This window comes from Saccoglossus kowalevskii, chromosome 22 (assembly GCF_978046115.1).
Source record: "Saccoglossus kowalevskii chromosome 22, keSacKowa6.1, whole genome shotgun sequence".
Classification (NCBI taxonomy): domain Eukaryota; kingdom Metazoa; phylum Hemichordata; class Enteropneusta; family Harrimaniidae; genus Saccoglossus; species Saccoglossus kowalevskii.
This window is the reverse complement of record NC_140662.1, coordinates 10,735,094-10,756,106: the sequence shown is the minus strand read 5'-3', so window position 1 is coordinate 10,756,106 and position 21,013 is coordinate 10,735,094. Positions and strand designations below refer to the sequence as shown.

The following is a 21,013-nucleotide window of genomic DNA, read 5'->3' as shown; positions in this document are numbered from 1 at the left end:
CACTTCATTATATTGTGTACCATTTATAAATAGCTAAAGACATAAGCTTCAAAAAGCCAGAGATGGCCCTGGCATTATTAATCATGGCGCGAAAAACTATTTGTTATTTGAAATGACATAATTACTGAAAAAGCTAAGTTTATTAAATGCCATAGCTTTTCTACAAGGCAGAAACATCAAATCATTATATAGAGAGAGCGAGTTACATTTAATAAGAAAATTATTATGTTTCTTTTTTGTTTGTTTGTTTGTTTGTTTGTTTATTTTTACCTTACTACTGATCTCCCGGAGGTGCTGTGTCTCGGAATGCCCCTAAAGCGGAAATACGTCATAGCATAGACCCGAGAGAAGACGATGGTAATAGGCTCTGAAAAGAAAGCCCCACCAAACAACCTCTAAATATTTTGTTAGATGTACCTATCGTGAATCAAATTATATGGAATAACAACAATCTTTTGATTGCTAATAAAACAATTATTACAAAGAATTTGATGATGTTGGGCAACTTTTCAATAACAGGGTTTTTATTTTAGATTGGAATGAAATGATGGACAAACTGATCCAAAGCACACGTTTTTGAAATTGTACGATATGGTTAAAGAGAGGTGTGGAAAAAAATGTTTTGATATTTTGGGACAGAAACAGGGTGAAATTTGTTGATTTACATATCACCATTGTATGATTGCCTTGACATGGCATCCAGTTGGGAAAGGGAAGGTGGGTAGGATTAAAACAACATATAGGAGAACAGTGGGAAAGGAGAGAAAGTTGGGTGGATGGAAAACTTGGAATGAGGTCAGGGGAAGTGCACACGACATACAGACAAGCGTTATTGCTTTATGTGCCAAGAGGCACGAAGAGGATAAATTCATTTACATATTCACTTACAACAAAACAAGTTGTTAAGGATATTGTTTCACAAAGTTTTATTTCCCCACGCTTCAAGGAGGTCATCATTCTCCGTCGCAGAGACTATAGGTCTTTTATCACTAAACTAGGTAGTCGCCAGGGAACGTCCCACGAGTTGCGGCTCTCTATGGCTCCCTAGATCAAGAAGACTCTGCAAGGGAGAGTGGGAGGTCATTTCCGAATTGCTGAGACTATCTACAAACTACCATTCAAAATAACAATAGACATTAAATTGAGAAACTTTCAATGGAAAATGACATACAGTATGTAAAACTAAATTCAATTTTGCCCCAGATTTACTCATCTAAAATGTGTACATTGTGTAAAGGGTAGCGAAAACTACTATTCACATTCGTTGTCCTCTTGTTCAGTTGTTTTGTGAGAAATTATCTGAGCGATGGGGAAAACATAAGGGTTGAGAAATACTTTATCTGATGAAACAATTCTGTTGGGAGACCCACATGAGTCATTGTTGCTTTTTATTTTTATTTTTAGTAGTTAAGCCTTTCATTTATATCTGCAAATGTATTGGGGAAAAAATCCATGTTTCCAGCATTTTAAACCTTTTGTTCAAAATATTCAAAAGACTGAATATGTTATTGATAACAAAAATGGTAAATTAAATAAATAGGGCAAATTTCTTACTATATAAAAAGTATTTCATATGATTGTTAAGTAAATTGAAATGTATGTTTTAAGAGACTAGACTCAATACAAATATCTTTAAATATCGTTAACGTTTTCACCACCAGTTCCCTCTTTTTATCACAAATTCACAAAATAGTCATGTTTATAGTCTGCACTTTCCTTCAGAAGATTGGGACAAAAATAGTGTTGGCTCTAAAATTAGGGTTCATTTCCAGAAAGTCTGGAAAATATATGAAAAAATTGCAGACAAATTTGGCGGGAAAGTTTGGTGGTGAAAAGGTTAAATAAAAAAATTCAGTAACTGTTAATTTAACATTACGTTATAGTTTGTGGTTTCTAAAATATTTTTGTAACGCGAAGCTTTCGTAACTCAGTGTCCGTACCCGAACAATTTAACATCTCATTGTTTTTAGGATACAATATGGCGTTGGTTTTAATAGTTGAGTAAGATGTAAAGGTAAATATTTCACGATACAACACTGTTTTGCTAGCAATAATGCAGCAATACTGCTTCTCAAAACTGGGAATAGACTTGCTTGCAGTCTGTTGCGATTCCGATGAAAAATTCGCAACAGACTGCAAGCAAGTCTAAACTGGGAAGAAAACTTGAAAGCAAAAATAAAATGAAATGCTACAGACATTTCTGGAAAAGAACTGGTCGGAAAAGTGAGTTAAAGCGTAAAGATAACCCTAAACAAGATACAATGTTACAAGGTACAAGTACGTTCAATTTCTGTAGAACATACCATGCGACCGACTGGTCTGCCAAAAGGCGTGAAAGTAGTCCACTTTCTTATTTACTGCGTGAATCGAAACCCAACCTTCGCAGTTGATAAATTGGACATTTCTACACCAAGCTATGAATAACAATTCACTAAAATTACTAAGTTTTTGTGAAATACCGAACGATTTTTATGTTTGAGATACGAAGAGAGCATCGACATTTAACAACCTGAGAAATGACCAATTCGCGATTTGAGATATACTTAATTTAGTTCGGTTGCACTGAATATTTTAGTGAACTGGCAATTACAATTTCAAGCGAACGTTATACCAAAATAAACGGCAAAGCTGAAACAGTTAAAGCGGAGGAGTCGTCACCTGCGCATGCGTCAGATGGCCATAGCGTGTCATTATTTACAAACAAGCGTCTACCCATAAGCCTTTCCGTTTTTAGCGTGTGTTGTTATCGTCGCTTGGGACTCAATTCCTGAGCGTGCGCAGGTGACGACCCTCTCACTTTAATTATATTGACTGTTCGATCTTTTCAGGAACAGCGTGAGTAGAACCGAGTTCATTATACCAAGAAACAATTGTGTGATTCTGATAACGTGACATTGCCTAAATTGTATTGTTTTACTTGAAATTTTCTCTTGCAAACAAACCCATAAAATAAATATAAATAAACTGTTTTTTTTTTTACTGTGCGAAACTATATTTCCACTGCCACTGAACTCGCGTAGAAAATTGGGCGTACATATACTATGATGAAGTATAATATTTAGTAATAAAACAAAATAAAACGTTCGGATACAGATGAATATTATTTGTACTAAAATAAAATAATATTACAATTATTTTAATGTTAGCTAGCATTGCAATTACACAACTATAAGAAACGGACCGATTTATAAACTGGGATTATCCCATCTTACCGAGCGAAATGAATGTGTGTCCTATTTGCGTTGAAAATAAAAATGTTGGAAATTACGTTTGACGAAGGTCAAAATAAAAAAAAATGTGGCTTTTGCATTTAAATATGAAGTATGATTACTTTGTTGAGCAGTGCATTTTCTACAGTGGAATGGGATATTCCACTAGGCAAAAACGCCGGCAAACGTGGGGTAACGGACGCAAGTGTAAACATCTGTAGCATTTTCATTTGTTTCTGCTCTTTTCCTTGCAGCCTTGAGAAACAGTATTGCAATTAAAATAATGTTGTATGCCGCGATGTTGTCGGTTCGTTTTTTCTTGCAACGAGAGTAAAAAATGCCACGTACGATCACAAGTCTCCAAGAATAGTTTACTATTTTATTGAAAAAAAAGTAAATCCTTTTTCAATTTCCGTAAAATATGGGTTACACCTCTCATTGACTGAACTTGTTAATTAATCGGACTTTCATTTTTTACGATGACATTTCGGGCAACTGATACTGATTTGAAGTGCGCCCTCAGTTTTGTGAGTGTCTGAAATAATAGACGTATTTGTTTATGCAATTCAACCACATTTGTTTTGACGGTGAAATTTACAGCATTAAACACGATTTTATCTATAAGACAGGCTGGCAAGAGGTTCTGAACATCGGACACGTCGAGATTCTTGCTTTCATTTCCATAACCAAGCGTAAAATGTTCAGCGATAACCGGGTGGATCTGCGCATGCGCCAATATTGTGGAATTTCAAAATGGCGACGGAAGTTGTAAGTATTTTATTTTCGTTGCCTGACATTTTGTAACTGGGCTGTTTTATTCGCTTTCGACACTCTTAGATCATATTTACGTGTTGATAAACACGGTATATGTGTAGCAGTGTGTGATATTGGCTGCTGCCGTAGCTTTATTAAGTGAGATCACCCCCACGTAACGTTATGTTTCGTTGTTTGTAGTCAGTTTTAGTTAGTGTTTACAAACATAAGTTCAGTTTTGACAATTATTTAGCTTTATATCTAGCACTTAATATTTTAGAGATCATGGTTATATTTTTGTTGGCGCAGTAATGACAGCGAATATTCGTGAATTTATGTGGCATACTAATGGAACTGCGTTATCAATCAGTGCCTTACAGTAGAAGCGGCGGTTTACAATCGACCCTTGTCGAGTCGTTTTGTTCACGGAATTGATTATGTCAGAGTAGAGCTGCCTGGTATGGTACAAGGCGACGCACTTGTATATAACCATTGACTATTGAATCATGAATTAGAAAACGCGATTTTTTAGAAATAAATTTAGGTATACTATATACAGTATATCAAAATTATATTTTAGTTATCGTGATCATGGAGGTAAAAAGAGATATCTTTTTACCTCCATGTCGTGATGAATCTCCCACTACACCGGTCTTAGTTTAACAAAGTTTTCTTTTTTAATGATGAGGCGGTCACTGTGTGGGTAAATAAATCGTTTATGCCTTTCGGTCACTCAACATGTGATAATAACATATAATTAATTATCACTACCTGGCACCTGCACAGAACATGCAACTGCACACATATATTGCCTGTGAACAGAGAAGGACATTTGCGATGAAATTTGGAATATGTCACCAAAAAGTTGAGGTACTATAGGTCTACACAAGGAGCTGCAAATCTCATTACAGCTCCCTGGTCTACACATGGAGGTAAAATATACTCTACACAATATACATGTACCTTATGCCTCTCAGATTACACTTTCAGTATATTTGGGTTCAGTTAGCAATTGGTTTATTTCTTCTGTGTCAGAGTGATCTTGTTACCATACATTTTATATTACCCCATTGTGGATGAAATATTGTGTTCTGTTTAATTTTCATTGCTAGGAACTTTTGTGATTTGATGATCTAATATCAATAATGCTTTTTTTATTTTTGTCTTCTAGTTGGCTTACAAACCCCGTTCTTTACCACCACTGACCTCTGGCAGTGATCCTGGTAGGTGTACACACACGTAGGAATATAAAACTTGAGATATTCGACTTGGGAGTATGATTCTCAGTAGATTAGATGCAAAAAAGAAGCAATAAAGAAAGCAATTCTTGTCATAATAAATATACCGTAACTAATATCAACTGTCACGGAAATCCGGAAATTAATAGACCAGTGCCTCATACCTGGCAGATGCTATATCAAAGCATGCTCTCTATGGCAATTTGACATCCCACTAAATTTTAATTTTATTGCCATAAGTTACGGCAACTCTGATTAGTTGCATGATTTAGAGGTTCGTGAGATTGATGAATTTTACCGAGGTCAAATACTCAACAACTGACTGTCACTTATCCATCTTTACAGAACCTATCTCGTCTCTGAAAAGTGGGAAACGAAAAAAGAAAAAGAAGCCTCTGACCAATGGTAAGTGAATTCAGTCATTATGTTAGTGATCTGCTCTTTACTTTGTGTATCAAACTAGATACTGCTTTGAAAACCTTCATACACTTACTCTGATGCATTCCAAACAAAAAAATAAATAACATTTAGTGACTGAAGCATTAGGAACATGTTATTTGAGGCATTCTGTACCAGCGCATTAAATTTTTTGATTTGAAACTTGTTTAATGATAATTTCTTTAATTACATAACTGATTTTCCCAACAGTAGCCTACTGTAAAACACTTTTGTATGAAATTTATTTTTTACTGTTTTTTGATGAGTTGAATGTAAAATTTTGGAAAAAAAAGGTATTTACACTGGATTTCATAGCGAAAATGAACTTTACCATATTGGATTCAGTATCGTTCTATATACGCACACTTTTGAACATTGAATCAATTCATCATTCAATTACTAGTAGTATTAAACTAATGCTTACTGCTCCATACAGGCATCGATAACAGCGATTCCCCGGCAACTACAAGCACGAGTCGACCGCATGCTGAGGATGGGGAAACTGAAGATAGGTTGCACTCATTGTCTGGAAGCAGTGAAAACATCCTGAGTGAGACGCCAAAGAAGAGAAAAAGGAAAGCTACATCAGCCAAACTTAGGCATGGTTATGAATTTGAAAGTGGAGCTGAAGGTAGGATAAAATGTCTTGAAAATAATGTCAAGATTTCATTTAATGTACGTGTAATTTACACTTAGTGTGCAGTGATGAGTTTACAGGTCTTGTAGAGCTGTGGTATATGTTTTCTAGCCCAGTTTGATCACTGATTGGGATCAAAATATTTCCAAATCACCTACGTTGTGTAGATTTACCATCTCCATTAGACCATCGTTTACTGTACTACAATCGACCTCATACCTTTATGTCATTTAAATGAAAATCACCAGAAATAGAAGAAGAAGCAAATAAATAAACTAATTAATGTTATATTTTTTGCCAAGTATTTATTCGGTACAAATAGCTGTTTAAGGCGGAGAAAGTTTTTTTTGTATATAAGTGTCTTTCCTTGCATAAACATGTGTAATAAAACTTGTTAATGCTGTTTTTGAAGCACACATGACGTGTGAACTATATCGTATTTGCTCTCTGAATAGCACATACATGTATGCTTAGGTGAATAGACCATTTTTCAGTTATCACAAGGGGTTGCATTATGCTTGAAATCATAAAAACAGAACAAAACGTTGCATGGCATTCATACAGTTGTATATTTTAGGTTTATTTTCACACTTACATGTATTAATGTGCTATAAACATTTTATGATTGTCATTTTATGATTTTGATGAAGTAAGGGTATCTTATGCAATATTCCTATCTCAAATATCGGCATTTCGACATTGAGCTATAAAAAGGAAATTCAAAATGAAATTACTTGATTTTGCGGCACATATTTGGTCCGTGTCTTGCACGCAATATGCGAGATCTCGTAGTGAATGGAAAATCATCAATTACAGTGGTGTTTTATGGTCAAAATAAGTAATATACACAACACAATAAATACGCTTCTCACAGAGCAAACTCGATAGGTGGTGTATTACTAGTATATGCTGTTCATTCTTGATTCATTTTGTGTTAAATTTGGTTTTTTTTCATTTACACAGTGGATTTACGTGGTGATGAAAACCATATCAATAACTTAAAATCATCACCAGGTGCAGCAAGGCGAAGGAGAACAAAGGGTATAGAAATGTTCTAATATTTTAACTTGGGTTATGAAGAAAACCATTCAACAATTCTGTAGCTGTTTTTGTGGGTGGAATATACTGGTAAAACATGTTGAAAAAGCGACATGCAATTTTAGCAAATTGTGGTAAAATGACGTAATAGTTGATTTAGCGAATCTCTCTTGTCATTGTTGATTTCCTGTTTTCACAATACTTGTCTGTCACGTGCCACAACAAATGCGCAGTTATCACCTCCATAAACACAAAGAAAAACTGTCAAGTGTAATAAGAAACGCCCCAGATTTTTATGTTCCGTATTACTGTATACAAATCCCCAAGCCTAGGCCATTTTAAATTTATAATAAAGTCATAAGCAACATCTTGAATTAGAGAATCAGTTCTCTCGCTGAAATCGCGAAAAAGACATGTTTTACAATAATCATAATAATTGTATTACAACATTTTATTGATACAAGTGAAACTATTTAACTAGGAAAACAGGAAAGGGACATAAAAAGGGGAAACAAAACTGCCTAAAAGTAAACAGTGATCTGTGTGTACTTATAATAGATTATTCATTATGTTTAGAACTAAGTCTAGAAGTCTAGACCATCCCATTTTACTGTGACAAATGTGAATACTGTACAGTATAACCATAGACCATCCTCTACTGGATGGTCTATGGTATAACTAATCAAATATATAAAAAAACATAGAACTGAATTACAGCCATCAAATGTTTGACATGTACATGTATAATCTGATGCCATCCCGGGAGACATATTTATTTGAAAATAACCTTACAGCGTTTATTTGATTGTTATTATTGTCCTTTTGATACTGTAGATACACCGAGCAAACCTCGGATACCACGGTCCGTTAGCGAGGAGATCTTACAACAAGAACAGAATGGTCACTTAGAATCACAGAGAGATACTCCAAGGAAAAAGAAAGCAAAACCAAAAGGTATGACTTGTGCAGTTGAGGGGAGAATGCACATATCTGTACTTTGTCTTGTTAGGAATAAAATGCATCTTCTTAAATAATCTTAAATACAAAAAAAAAAAAAATATCATCACATCATTTTTCAATTTCCCTTGGAATTAGAAGCGAAACTATTGTTTTGCCTCAATTACTTTAATAGGCTTACACAGATGTTGTTGATGACCGACCAGATCTATTTAGTCAAAATCTTGATAGTTACAGTTAAATTCTTTTTTATCTTCTTGAAAATTATTTTGATGTAACGTATTGATACTGATTTGATCAGATTTTGTTTTTTGAAATCATTGTCTTTAATCTTTTTTTGAATATTTGTTGTCAATTCTGGATACAAAATTAAATTTTTTCATTGAACGCCAAATTTAGCTTTTGGCACCTTCTACAAAATGAACTAGACTATCTGTGCATATTTTTTCAAAAAATTGTATTAAGATGTGTAATTAATGGGAAAGTATTGTGCCACAAAAAACGCATTTCATGTTTGGGACTATATGACAGGTTGTATGACCATCTTTCTATCATCTTGCAATCCTGATTTCTATCTTGACCAACAAAAGCACCTGGGTTCTACAACCAAATCTCCGCTCAAGTTCCATCTTTAGTGAATGAATAACTGTTTATATTTTAGCTGATGACAGTCCGGATGCTGATGGTGAGGGTGAAACAGGTAGAACACCAAGATCTAAACCACCGTCTGGCAGGAAACCAAAGAAGCGAAGACAACAGAGGTAAAAAGAAATTTCAGAGCTTTGTACACTTGTCGGAAATGTGAATGAACCTATTGTACCTTATTTTGACCATAGACACACCTCTGCAAAGCACATATGCTACTGATAACGTAAATTCAGTACTCACAGAATTAGTGTCTCACTAATAACATATTTATATATTTATATTTAGTATACCATGGCATCAACTGATAAATTTTGGTTTGTCGTTTTGGAAGAAATTTTACAAAACCGGAAGCATGGGGAAATTTTTCATTCGTCTTGCCAATTTATTGTAGTTTTGATGAACTCCTGCATTTCTTTTCAAATTTAGAGCTATCTCAGCTGACGAGGACTACCAAGCTGACGGTGAAGGTGAGTTTGTAAGCTGAAAAATAAAAAATTTACTGGGTATGCATTATTAATCTCCATTTGGATGCAGTTTAAAAACAGGGACTTGACCATACGGCCAATCACAACTTCACATATACATGTTCATTCTTTTCACAATTTGTGCTTAAAATTCATCAAAATCAACCATTTTTGTCATTCCGGAACTGGATTTTGTTCAAACTTCAAACATTAGGTCAAAAAAAAAAACTTACTGTAAAACATGTCTTTTTCGCAAGCATGTCTTTTTCGCGAATTTGGCGAGAGAACTGATTTGCTAATTCAAGATGTCGCTAATGACTTTATTGTCAATTCAAAATGGCCGCCAAACAAAGAAATCAACAACGACAAGAGAGATTCGCTAAATCAACATTTCGCTATTACGTCATTTTACCACAATTCGCTAAAATTGCATGCTACTTTTTCAACATGTTTTACAGTATGTTGCCCTCAAGTCGGAAAATTGAAAAATTGGGTCGGTCGGTCAGATTTTTTTTTTTTTTTTTAAACTTGTGAAAACTAAGGGTATCGTAAATAGCCGAGGTATATGGAAAAAAAAACGCGACCCGATATTTCATATTTTTAGGTCGGTCGCTGAGGGCAACAAAACAATTTTTTTTTGGCCTTATGGGACCAAGATGCACATCATTTTGTTAACAAATGCCTCCCCGAGGACACATCTCTGATATTCCCTGACCTATCACATTGAAACCTTGCACATACATCACACATAATATCATACATATGCAAATGCATTTGTTTTGTGAATAAATTTAAGATGGCTGAATGGTGGCCATTTTTGTGCTAAAAATTCATCAACATTTCTGCTATTGTTACATCTCAATTGTGCATGGGCATATTTAAAATTTTGTATACATGTGCATATCATTTTTTATCAGATCAGATTCAAAATGGCTGACTGGTGTGTTTGTGGAACATAGCTCTATTTATAAACAATTTTATCCCAGTGTGTCACATTGAGTAAAAAAGTGTGCTTTGACGTCTTAGCTGTAAAACACTCTTTTTCTCGTTTGCAGTGTCTGTAGATTTTATGGTACATGAGGATGACTTGGTTGTTGCTGATAAAGACAGAACATTAGATCCACAAATGCCATCCCACACAACAGTATTGCCTAGCCAGCCAACTGGAAGACTATTTTTAGAAAGAAAGAGTGAGTAGTTACTAGTGTACACTTAGCTTATAAAAAAAACAATGTGGATCTAAAATTTATTTCCCACCCTGTTGGGCTAAGCATGAAAAAATAGTGTGAAATTGCACAAAATTTGATTAAACTATTAAAGTATTTTATGGGGGGCATTTTCTGTATTTTGATCTATAATAAAAAAAACTACTTCAACTAGATTATACTGTTGTCATTGTCGTTCATGCTGTAAACTTTTCCTATTTGTAGGTGGCTTTAAAAGTGAACACAAATCACGTCTTGCTCAAGTGAAAGAAACAGATGAAGACAAACATGAAATTGTAACTACCTTGACTTCACCAGAGTTGGCGTTGGTACGTACACATCACTATTTGACTCTTACTGCTACACATGATTTATTATTACAACACCATTTTGTTACAGACATCTTGTCAGTCTGGGATCATCTTCCAATCATTATTCAATGCATCATTCTTATGAATTGTTTTGTGTTGTTTAGTGGTGATGTGCTCCTGGGATGTAAATAGGCGACACGAAAACCGATCAAAGTGTCAATATCAGGTTGATCAATGAACATTGCATTGAGAAAATATTCTAGATGAACCACTACACAGCCAAACAAAGTTGTTGAGTTCAATTGCCTTCACCTGTATGCTTCATTTTTATCTAACAGAAGTGCTCCGTAATTGGGAGGCATGTTTTAAGAAAGTATTTACTACCATATCATTAAATTTTGCAAGAGTTTCGCTTTCCGATTTTGTATGTGACACAATGCTGCAGTTACATATCAGATTAATGAAATAAGAACTAAGAGTGACACTTCTCAAGAATGAATTCTAGATTTAGTACACTGACTGGTTGTGTGTAGCTCTCAACAAAGGCATAACATAATGAACATAAATGACATAACAAATAATGGAAATGACATGATGAATGTATAAAGCATCGATCACTGTAAATGTCATAACAATGATCAGAAACGACGATGAGCATAAATAACTCATTGATGAACTTTAGTGACATAATGATGAATAGAAATGACATAACGATGAAAGGAAATGACATAGTCGTGAACATAAATGTCATAACGATGAACATAGTCACTACATATCATGTTTTAGGTCTTACTTTTTTACACAAGTGAACACCTGCGCCATCAACTTCAAATGTGTATTTCACATGTATTGGTCAACAGCGAAGAAATAAATGTTTTTAACAAGTTTCGTACAAATTATAGATTTGGCTTGCTGGTGCAATGCATTGTAAATTTATAAAATACTCTCAGTCCAATGTTGCTGACAGAAAGTCTTCATTATCAATATTCCTATCATTTCCTTTCAGCATTTCTCTTCACTATGATTGCACTTTAAATCCTATCTCAATATTTGTAACTACTTTTTTTTCTACTTTTTCCATTCTAATACGAACAGCAACAAGGTTTTCCTCCTGACGTTGTCGAGGAGATTCGCAAACGAGCTGTATGTTTCTGTTGCTTTTATTTCATTCTCGTTAAATGAAGGCAGTTGTTGCGCTTTGCACATTTGATATGGCGCCTGTAACTTTGCTCTGCATGCGGGTAGATTATGGTGTGGTACACAAATTGAAATCGGGATTACTACTGGTTAATACACTAGATCTAAGGGCACTGTGGTGTTTTCCTGAATTTTCAAAATTGAGAGTATATTAGTACACTTGGTAGCTGTTTATAAATTTATAAACGTATTGATTTTGGTATTTGCTCTATTTAAAGTATATTGATTGTATACTGAATCATTGAATCGTAATTTACGTAAGCATGTGCACTACTAATAGAGCAAATATGGTACAGTGAAATGAAAAGACAGATTGTCTCCAGTATTTATTGTAGTATGGGGTTTCCATTAAAGATAAAATGACTTTACATCCACATTGCCTAATACTGCATTGTTTTTCTGAGCTATTTTTAAACTTGTTTAGCTACTTTGCAAATATTGGGAAATGAAAAATCTCAAAATTTGTCAGATGTTATATCACATTTTAGGAATATTCATTCCTGATGTCTAATTTACATTTGTGTGTGGGGGTGTGTGTGTGTGTGAGGAGGGGGGGGGTGACATTTTGTTTTTTTAAATGATTTCCTCAGGAAAATTTATGGTTTTAAGCCATTGTTGGCGTAAACAGACCTTAGAGAACAAGGTCTATGGTGTAAATGACATTTGTTTAGATGGTTTAGAGGAAGTGCTTTCTGTATGTTTTTTTTAAGGGACGATGATCGTTGAGCAGCATGTTGTTGGAATTTTGTATAAATAAACAATATACTAGTATTCTACATGTATTATCTACAACGCTATGAGTCCCATATTTAATAGAACTCTGCATGACGACCACCATTCTTTAACTTGAAAGTAATATTATCATGAGCATGTTTAGTTCTAACTACTGTAGAATACTTTATTTTCGCTGGAGGGGTGATTCCGTGATAAAAATAAAATACAATTACACTCATCAAAAATCAGTCAAAATAAATTCCATACAAAACGCCCAAAACGCCTTTTCAGTGAAAATAAGTATTCCACAGTATTTGAACATGATTATTTTCCCACCCAAACTTTAGTTCAACCTTTTTTTAAAATTTTTACTTTTCTAGAACGTCTTAAAATTTTGAAGCATTTTAAATTTTACATTGCCTTACAGATCCCTAGCACGGTGGTGATTTTTGTACCAGTACCCTAGTTTTTGTGGTGATCAACATTTCACTGGTCCTCAAAGATACAATATGAAAATGAACACAACATTTTTATTATCGCTGTTTGACACTGAGAGTCTGTGAAAACATTAATTATGATTTAACATGAACTATTAAAAAACGTTTTTTTTCCAACCCACAGCTAAGTATTCATTCGATAAAAGGCTCGCCTTTTTTAACATACATGTGTACTTGTGACACATGCATCATTTTTCATCAGACAAATATTGCTGTGTGATAAAAACGTTTTTAATTTGCAATATATTATAATCCAATCCCGGTTATGAACATGTGCTATCAAACAACACTATTAAAAAAAAATATTTGTTTTTGTCTATCCATATTGTATCTTTAATTTAATCACTTTTGAAAATTCAGACTTTAGACTCAAATGGCTGTCAATAAGTTAAAAGCCAAATTAATTGTTTTTGTCTCACAAATAGTATTTCATTCTCTCCAGAATCATGTATAATTTGAGAGGGAAAAACTCCTGGGGCTACCTCGCTATCAGCAAGACCTCAGTGGCCATTTGCATCTTTTGTCTATTTCTAGTGATGGAATTAAATGGTTCACAATATAAATACAAATGTAGAAAACACAGTATATCCTAGTTTCTGGGTGTTGGAATATAACGTTACTAAACGTTGACCGCACTTACCCATTCTTTGTCCTATTTTCAGTCTGTTCATCGAGCTACAATGACCATATCGTTATTTTGTCACGGTCTGTTGGCTGGATTCGCACTGTGGCAGTGTATCGTGGTATATTCCCTGAGTGAAGGGGAAGAAAGTATCGACCGTGAGGGTGATATTAATTTCCTACAGAACTATTATAAATTATCCGTCCCTGCGATGTGTATGTATTATTTCTTACTGGCGGTGTGTGCAGTGTCAGCATTTGATCGGTAAGATTCATTACTAGTATTATATAACTTGCATCAAAAACAGTAGAATTTAGCCTTATATAAATGTTTGTATTCATTTTGAAATGTACATGTGTATATGCACTCAATATTCTAAAATTCTTTTATTGCGAGGTAAAACAACGTCAACAACATTGAAGGCAATCCAGATTATCGTATTCGCTGCCTTCTCATTAGAACGCTTGCCTTTGTTTACATCTGATGCTGCAGCTGTTAAGTTTGCGATGGAAAAAAAAATTCATCTCTGAACGTAAAAATCGCCACGAAAATTAGTTTGTAAACAGTATTTTTGTTAATGAACTGTGTAAAACATTTTTTTTTTTCCTTTCTCAAAAAAACAGTAAAGGTCATATATTACAACTAAACAGCAATGTATTAAAAAACTTGAAATTCAGGGCTATAGAAACAATAATACCAAAATTTAATGCTTTTACCATAGGCTTCTATGGCAGAAATATTATGTCATATCTCAAATTGTAGACTGGTGACATAGGCTGAAAACAAATATTGTTAATGATAAGGTACTTTTTGTTGTCCTCGATTATTTAAAAAAAATTAGTTTTAAAAAGTGTCAAAAAATAGAAATTTTCTTTATTACTTGTATTCTATGGAATTGTTCTATGGTACCATGTGTCAGTAGCTTCATGATATTACATAATAAACCAATGAACGATTTATGTGATTTATGACCAACTTTCTCAACTTTAAGTAACATAAAAAAATAAAAAAAGATGTTACAGAACATAAAACTGCCTCAAAAAAAAAAAGAATTACCAAAAATGTAATATACCAAATGCCTACATGCAAAGCATTTGAGTGAAAACCTCTAGGCCCGGTATCTCATAACCATTGCAGTGACATATGTATGTGTACACTAATAATAATTTACATTTCAGGTATGATTTAGCAAGACCAAATCGAAAATTCTTCAAAGGGCTTATAACATTCCAGTCTGGTGCTATTTCAATTCTTGGTGAGTTACAAAATTAACAGTATGACTATATTAGAAAATGTTTGCTGATGGGTTTACATTATTACCTGCAGTCAATAATTTGTACCTGTAAACCAGTTTGAACATCTAAAGTTAACACATTGTATAAAAGCAAAACAGATAATTGTCTGCTGACGTGATCCATTATATTTATTATTTCAGTTTATTTGATAACGTTGATATTCTCCGTCAGCACAGCAGCATTAGATGATAGGATTGGTTTATATGGCACTACAGATCCCCCTCTATGGTATGTATTTCAACATTGACTGTAACTATTGGTTACAAGATTATTGTTGCAAGCTTATATTTGAGTTTGAGACAATATGAAATATGAACTATTTTGACTTTCAGAATGCTCCCTCTAGTGGTTGTTATACATGTAACAAACTATTTCTTATAATTGATTTGCTATATTGATTTTCCACTTACTGTGGAATACTTTATTTTCGCTTGGAGTTAATTTTATATCCTATATTCTACATTCAACTCATCAAAAATCAGGGAAAATAAATTCCATACAAAACACTCAAAAAGTCGATTCAGCGAAAATTAATTCCAGCTTTAAATCCAGGTATGGCCTGTGAGGGCACTGCACCGCAGCAATAGGGACAGGCAGTTTGGGAGGTCAAAGAGAATAATGCACACATACACATAGATGTCTTGGATCCATATAGGGGGTAGTTTATTACTAAAGCACTATGAACTAAGAAACCAGTGTTTTCACAAGGAATATGCAAATTCATGCAAATGCTATGTAAATGTGAACATGCTGACTTTGAAAACACTTGTAACGTACATATCTAAAAACTACAAACTAAACTAATGGACTAAAGTTCCCCTTGGAGTTTAAAAGAGACATACTAATCAACCTGTGTTGATTATTAATAAAAGGCTAAAAGACAGCAATCAACCTGTGTTGATTATTGGAAAATTTTTAAAAGAAAACATAGCTCAACCTGTGTTGGTTCTTAATAAAGCTAATACAGCAATCAACCTATGTTGATCATTGGTAAAGTAAGAAAAAGCAATCAACTGGCTTTGACATTGCAAGACTTAGAAATAAAAGGAATCGCACACCCATGGTAAATATCATGACCTACCCATGTGAAAGAGGGTGGTGTGGGTGGGAGAGAAAAAACACGACGTCTGTGGCTGGCTTGGCAATGCGAACTGAGTACTAAATTAAAAATTGCTGGCAAACAGATAGTTTATTTATTTATGCTAATAGGGCAGCATAGTCCATATGATTGGTCACAATTGAAATATGCAGATTTGACCTTTAAATCACTGACCTCCCAAAGGGCCCACTAGCTCCCCTGTATTTAAAACTCGTTAACATATTAACTTTGCCTTAAATCCAGGTATGGCCTGTGAGGGCACTGCACCGCAGCAATAGGACAGACAGTTTGGGAGGTCAAAGAGAATAATGCACATATACACATAGATGTATTGGATCCATATAGGGGGTAGTTTATTACTAAAGCACTATGAACTAAGAAACCAGTGTTTTCACAAGGAATATGCAAATTTATGCAAATGCTATGTAAATGTGAACTGAATACTAAATTAAAAATTGCTGGCAAACAGATAGTTTATTTATTTATGCTAATAGGGCAGCATAGTCCATATGATTGGTCACAATTGAAATATGCAGATTTGACCTTTAAATCACTGACCTCCCAAAGGGCCCACTAGCTCCCCTGTATTTAAAACTCGTTAACATATTAATTTTGCCAAAATAATGTATTTTACAGTACTAAACATTGTATTTTGTTGTCAGGACTCACAACAGAAATGTGCTTGTATGAACCCATCAGTTAGTTTAACATGATGGCAAACAAAGACACAGGCCTCGTTCCATATTCCATTCATTTTCAGTTGGAGATTAATTAAAGTTTTTTTTACTTATTTCAGTGATTCTGAGTGTTTAGAAGAGCCATTGTGGTAAGTAGTACAAGACTCTATTCACATTTGGAATTTTTTGTATATCATAATTTATGTGCAACATTTTCAAAATTATTCCTTGTTTGTATTTTCCTAAAAACTATGGTTTGATTTGATTTGATATGGAGTGTGTATTATGTAGCTCTGCCAGGTACCCTGGCCACAAAGTATGTGATATACCATGTGTCAATACACTGTCATTCTTAAATTGTCAGTATTTTCCGGGGCTTCATTGAACTTCTTCAAGCAGCAAAAAAAAATCGGACAGGGTATCCATGACGATGACCTTCATCCACCACAAATTTCAAACGTTGTACGCATTTTGCACTTGAGGCAATAGTATGCTGGTGGTTCTTGCTTTGCACAGATTTATGAATCTGTTTTTGGAATTACAGGCCAGAAGGTGAAGATTCCAAATATAGACTCTATGTATGGAGAATACTTAACTTAATGAGAGTTATAGGATCTGTCATTGGCTGGATTATCATATCATTGACATCAACAACAGACTACACACAAGGTATGTGTTCAAAAAACTAAGGGTTTCAATGAAAGAAAAATTACGTGTATTAGATTTTTATACTGCTCATATTAAATGTATGGAATATGAATTTTTGTCAAATGTGTTATCACACATTAGGTAATTTTTTTTTGTATGACATTTACTTTGACATGTTCTATTTCCTTAATTTACTCCACCAAAATTTTTTTAGTTTTCCTTTGATAAGTATTAATTATATCAGATGTATTTGCTGCTGGTAAATGACATCTTTCATTGTACTATCGAGTTAAGGAGTATCAATTGGTCGTGTTGGGTTGGTGTAGAATAAGTTATAGGTGGTTTAAATCAAATTTGTAGATTATGTCATGTTTGTCATATTTTCATTATTATGGGTTCATGCCATCAGGATATTGAAATGGAGAACAAAATTTGTATCACCATAAATTATTTTGAGAGACGAACCCAAAAATATCATGGAAAATGATCAAAACTAGTATTTTATATACTGTTTTATATGGTGACATTATTTCTTCATATCTCAAAATTTTGCTTTGTGACATGAGAAGAAAATGTTGTATATTATTATTATTCATTTGAATCCTAATATTGTGAAAACTTTTAAGAAAATTTAAATTTAACTTAATGAGTTTTCAGAGCAATAATAGGTTTTATCCCATAATGCATTGCATATATGTAACATGTTTTGTAGTACACAATTTGAATTCAGCTACAACTGCCTCAAGGATCCTTTTTTTTGGAGTGAGTCATGTTTGGCTGTGTCACTCTGCTATTAGGTGTCGTTGCCATCAGTTCAAATCATCCATGTGGTACTTTCTATAGCTTTTTTTTGTCTTCTTTATAAAACCTTAGGAACTTTTTGATTACCCATACAAAAGCCCCCTGTGAAGCACACTGTACTTGGTTCAGATGGTATAAACCTTCAACTTTCTATATTGCTTTCAGATCACCTTAAGAAGAGTGATGAACCGCTCTGGGATAGCCAAGGCGAGGCTGAAATGAACGAACGTCAGCATGGAGTCTGAGCGTGTTTATTTTCTCACATGTCATATCTTCTAAAAACTCAGTGAAGTTTTTTATCACTTTGTAGTAATTCTCAATATTGCAAATACAATCAAGGTGGTGTTCAAAGTTGTCAGAACTAACTTTAAATTAACACTGAGATACATCCCTGGGAAGTTAACTGAGTATGCCAATCATACCAATCCAGTATCCGTTTCTTGCCTAATCTGTTGGATTTCTTAGATTATTACCAGATGTGAATTGTCAGTTCAGTAATCAAAGGCATTCCATCTTGTATATCTGTGAAATTGTCTAAATGTATTTAAAAAATTTATATCAATGTACTAAAAAGCATTTAATTTCACGTAATATCAATAATAATTTGTCCAATAGTTTTTAGTGGGAGATGAACATTTAATATTGTTGAAATATCACCTGTCAGTTGAACTTCATGTCATGCTTTTGATGTGCATCACAGTAAAATGTTAATCCAAATTTCTTTTAAATTATTCTGCTAAGTAATTAAATATCGCAAAATATGTAATTCATTTGTGCTATTCAAGTCATCAACAATCAGTAAAAATAAACTCCATACAAACGTCCAAAAAAACCTTTTCCGTGAAAATGAATTCCAGCTAAAATAATGTATTTTACAGTAACAGTCATTTACAGGTGTTTTAAAATGATGTACATTTAGTTGCGGTACTTTTAACATTTATCAATTTACTGTTCCACCAACTAATATTAATTATCCAACTTAACATCCAAATTCATCATCATTTACCAAACATGTGTAGTTACCATGATTACTTAATATTCAGGTGTTTGGTATTTTGAAAGTCATTGAATCACTGTAGGATCAAGAGTTACTGATTCAAAGAATATGATTTAGTGATATGAATCTTTATTGGTAGGTGCTGATTTAGTGAGGTAGATCAACAGTCACTGATTTAGTGAGATAGATCAACAGTCACTGATTTAGTGAGATAGATCAACAGTCACTGATTTAGTGAGATAGATCAACAGTCACTGATTTAGTTAGATCAACAGTCACTGATTTAGTGAGATAGATCAACAGTCACTGATTTAGTGAAATAGAGCAAGTCATTGATTTAGTGAGATATATCAACAGTCACTAATTTAGCGAGATAGATCAACAGTCACTGATTTTAGTGAGATAATTCAACAGTCACTGATTTAGTGAGATAGAGCAAGTCACTGATTTAGTGAGATATATCAACAGTCACTGATGTAGTGAGATATATCAACAGTCACTGATTTAGTGAGATAGAGCAAGTCACTGATTTAGTGAGATATATCAACAGTCACCGATTTAGCGAGATAGATCAACAGTCACTGATTTTAGTGAGATAATTCAACAGTCACTGATTTAGTTAGATCAACAGTCACTGATTTAGCGAGATAGATCAACAGTCACTGATTTTAGTGAGATAATTCAACAGTCACTGATTTAGTTAGATCAACAGTCACTGATTTAGATAGATCAACAGTCACTGATTCAGTGAGATAATTGAACAGTCACTGATTTAGTTAGATCTACATTCACTGATTTAGCAAGATAGAATGACAGTCAAAGATTTAATGAGATAGATCAGAAAGAAGCTGCTTGTACACACACAGAAATAATAATTTCAAAAGATTAGCAGATTGCTGCTGGTTGACTCTTTCCCTGCTTTCTTGGTGGTGACTATTTGAGTGGCTACCAAGTTTGAATAGTGATTCATTGATGTATCTATATCACATGGGACCCTTGAAGGTATCACCGAGTGATTTCCTCCAGTGCTTTTTTAAAATTAAAGAAATAAAAGACAGTTATTCTGACCTTCCATACCTTTTATGATCCACTGTGTAAAAGCCGTCCAATGTATCTGATGAAAGTTGTGATTCTGATTAAAAAAATCTGGTGTTCAAATAAATAAAAAATGTCCACTTTTTAAAAATACGTATTTATTGATTATTTATCTGTGGACATTGATTGGGTTATGGAGTGAAAAAGAGAAACGGTATTGCTACAAGTAAAGCAAATACTGTACTATTTTGTTTTTAATTTCTACTTAATTGGTTTTATAATCTATTTCATGTATTTGTTTTTATTTATTTTTTCAATAGTTTTATAGAAATGAAAATAAAGTGTAAATAATATAACATTCAAGAAAATTTGTCTTTTAAATTATTTGTGTATGATTTAAAGTATCTTTTTTTTTTTGTGAAGTCTGATCGTAACTGGCAACAGTTCAAAGTACTTTTTGCTCACACTGTCGATGGTATTCTGACATAAACATGGTATTCTGAAATAAACATATACTTGGTTATCCAAATGTT

The 21,013-nt window shown here is 33.7% G+C and overlaps 1 protein-coding gene across 1 annotated transcript; it reads left to right on the top strand.

Annotated features, from left to right (window-relative positions):
• Positions 1–3,842: 3,842 nt before the first annotated feature.
• On the top strand, positions 3,843–20,848 carry LOC102806675 (transmembrane protein 237B-like). The gene is made up of 16 exons (XM_006820488.3): positions 3,843–3,977; positions 5,134–5,185; positions 5,546–5,605; positions 6,075–6,269; positions 7,239–7,316; positions 8,148–8,267; positions 8,932–9,031; positions 9,345–9,385; positions 10,438–10,572; positions 10,813–10,916; positions 13,969–14,192; positions 15,107–15,183; positions 15,364–15,451; positions 17,119–17,148; positions 17,544–17,668; positions 18,614–20,848. The coding sequence occupies exons 1-16, from the start codon at positions 3,963–3,965 to the stop codon at positions 18,691–18,693; spliced, it is 1,524 nt and encodes a 507-aa protein (XP_006820551.1). The 5' UTR covers positions 3,843–3,962; the 3' UTR covers positions 18,694–20,848.
• Positions 20,849–21,013: the final 165 nt, after the last annotated feature.

Bases quoted from the DNA above. Each gene is read 5' to 3' on its own strand.
- LOC102806675 (XM_006820488.3), top strand. The intron at 6,270-7,238 runs GTAGGATAAAAT...TCATTTACACAG, and splicing joins ATTTGAAAGTGGAGCTGAAG to TGGATTTACGTGGTGATGAA. The intron at 8,268-8,931 runs GTATGACTTGTG...TTTATATTTTAG, and splicing joins AAAGAAAGCAAAACCAAAAG to CTGATGACAGTCCGGATGCT.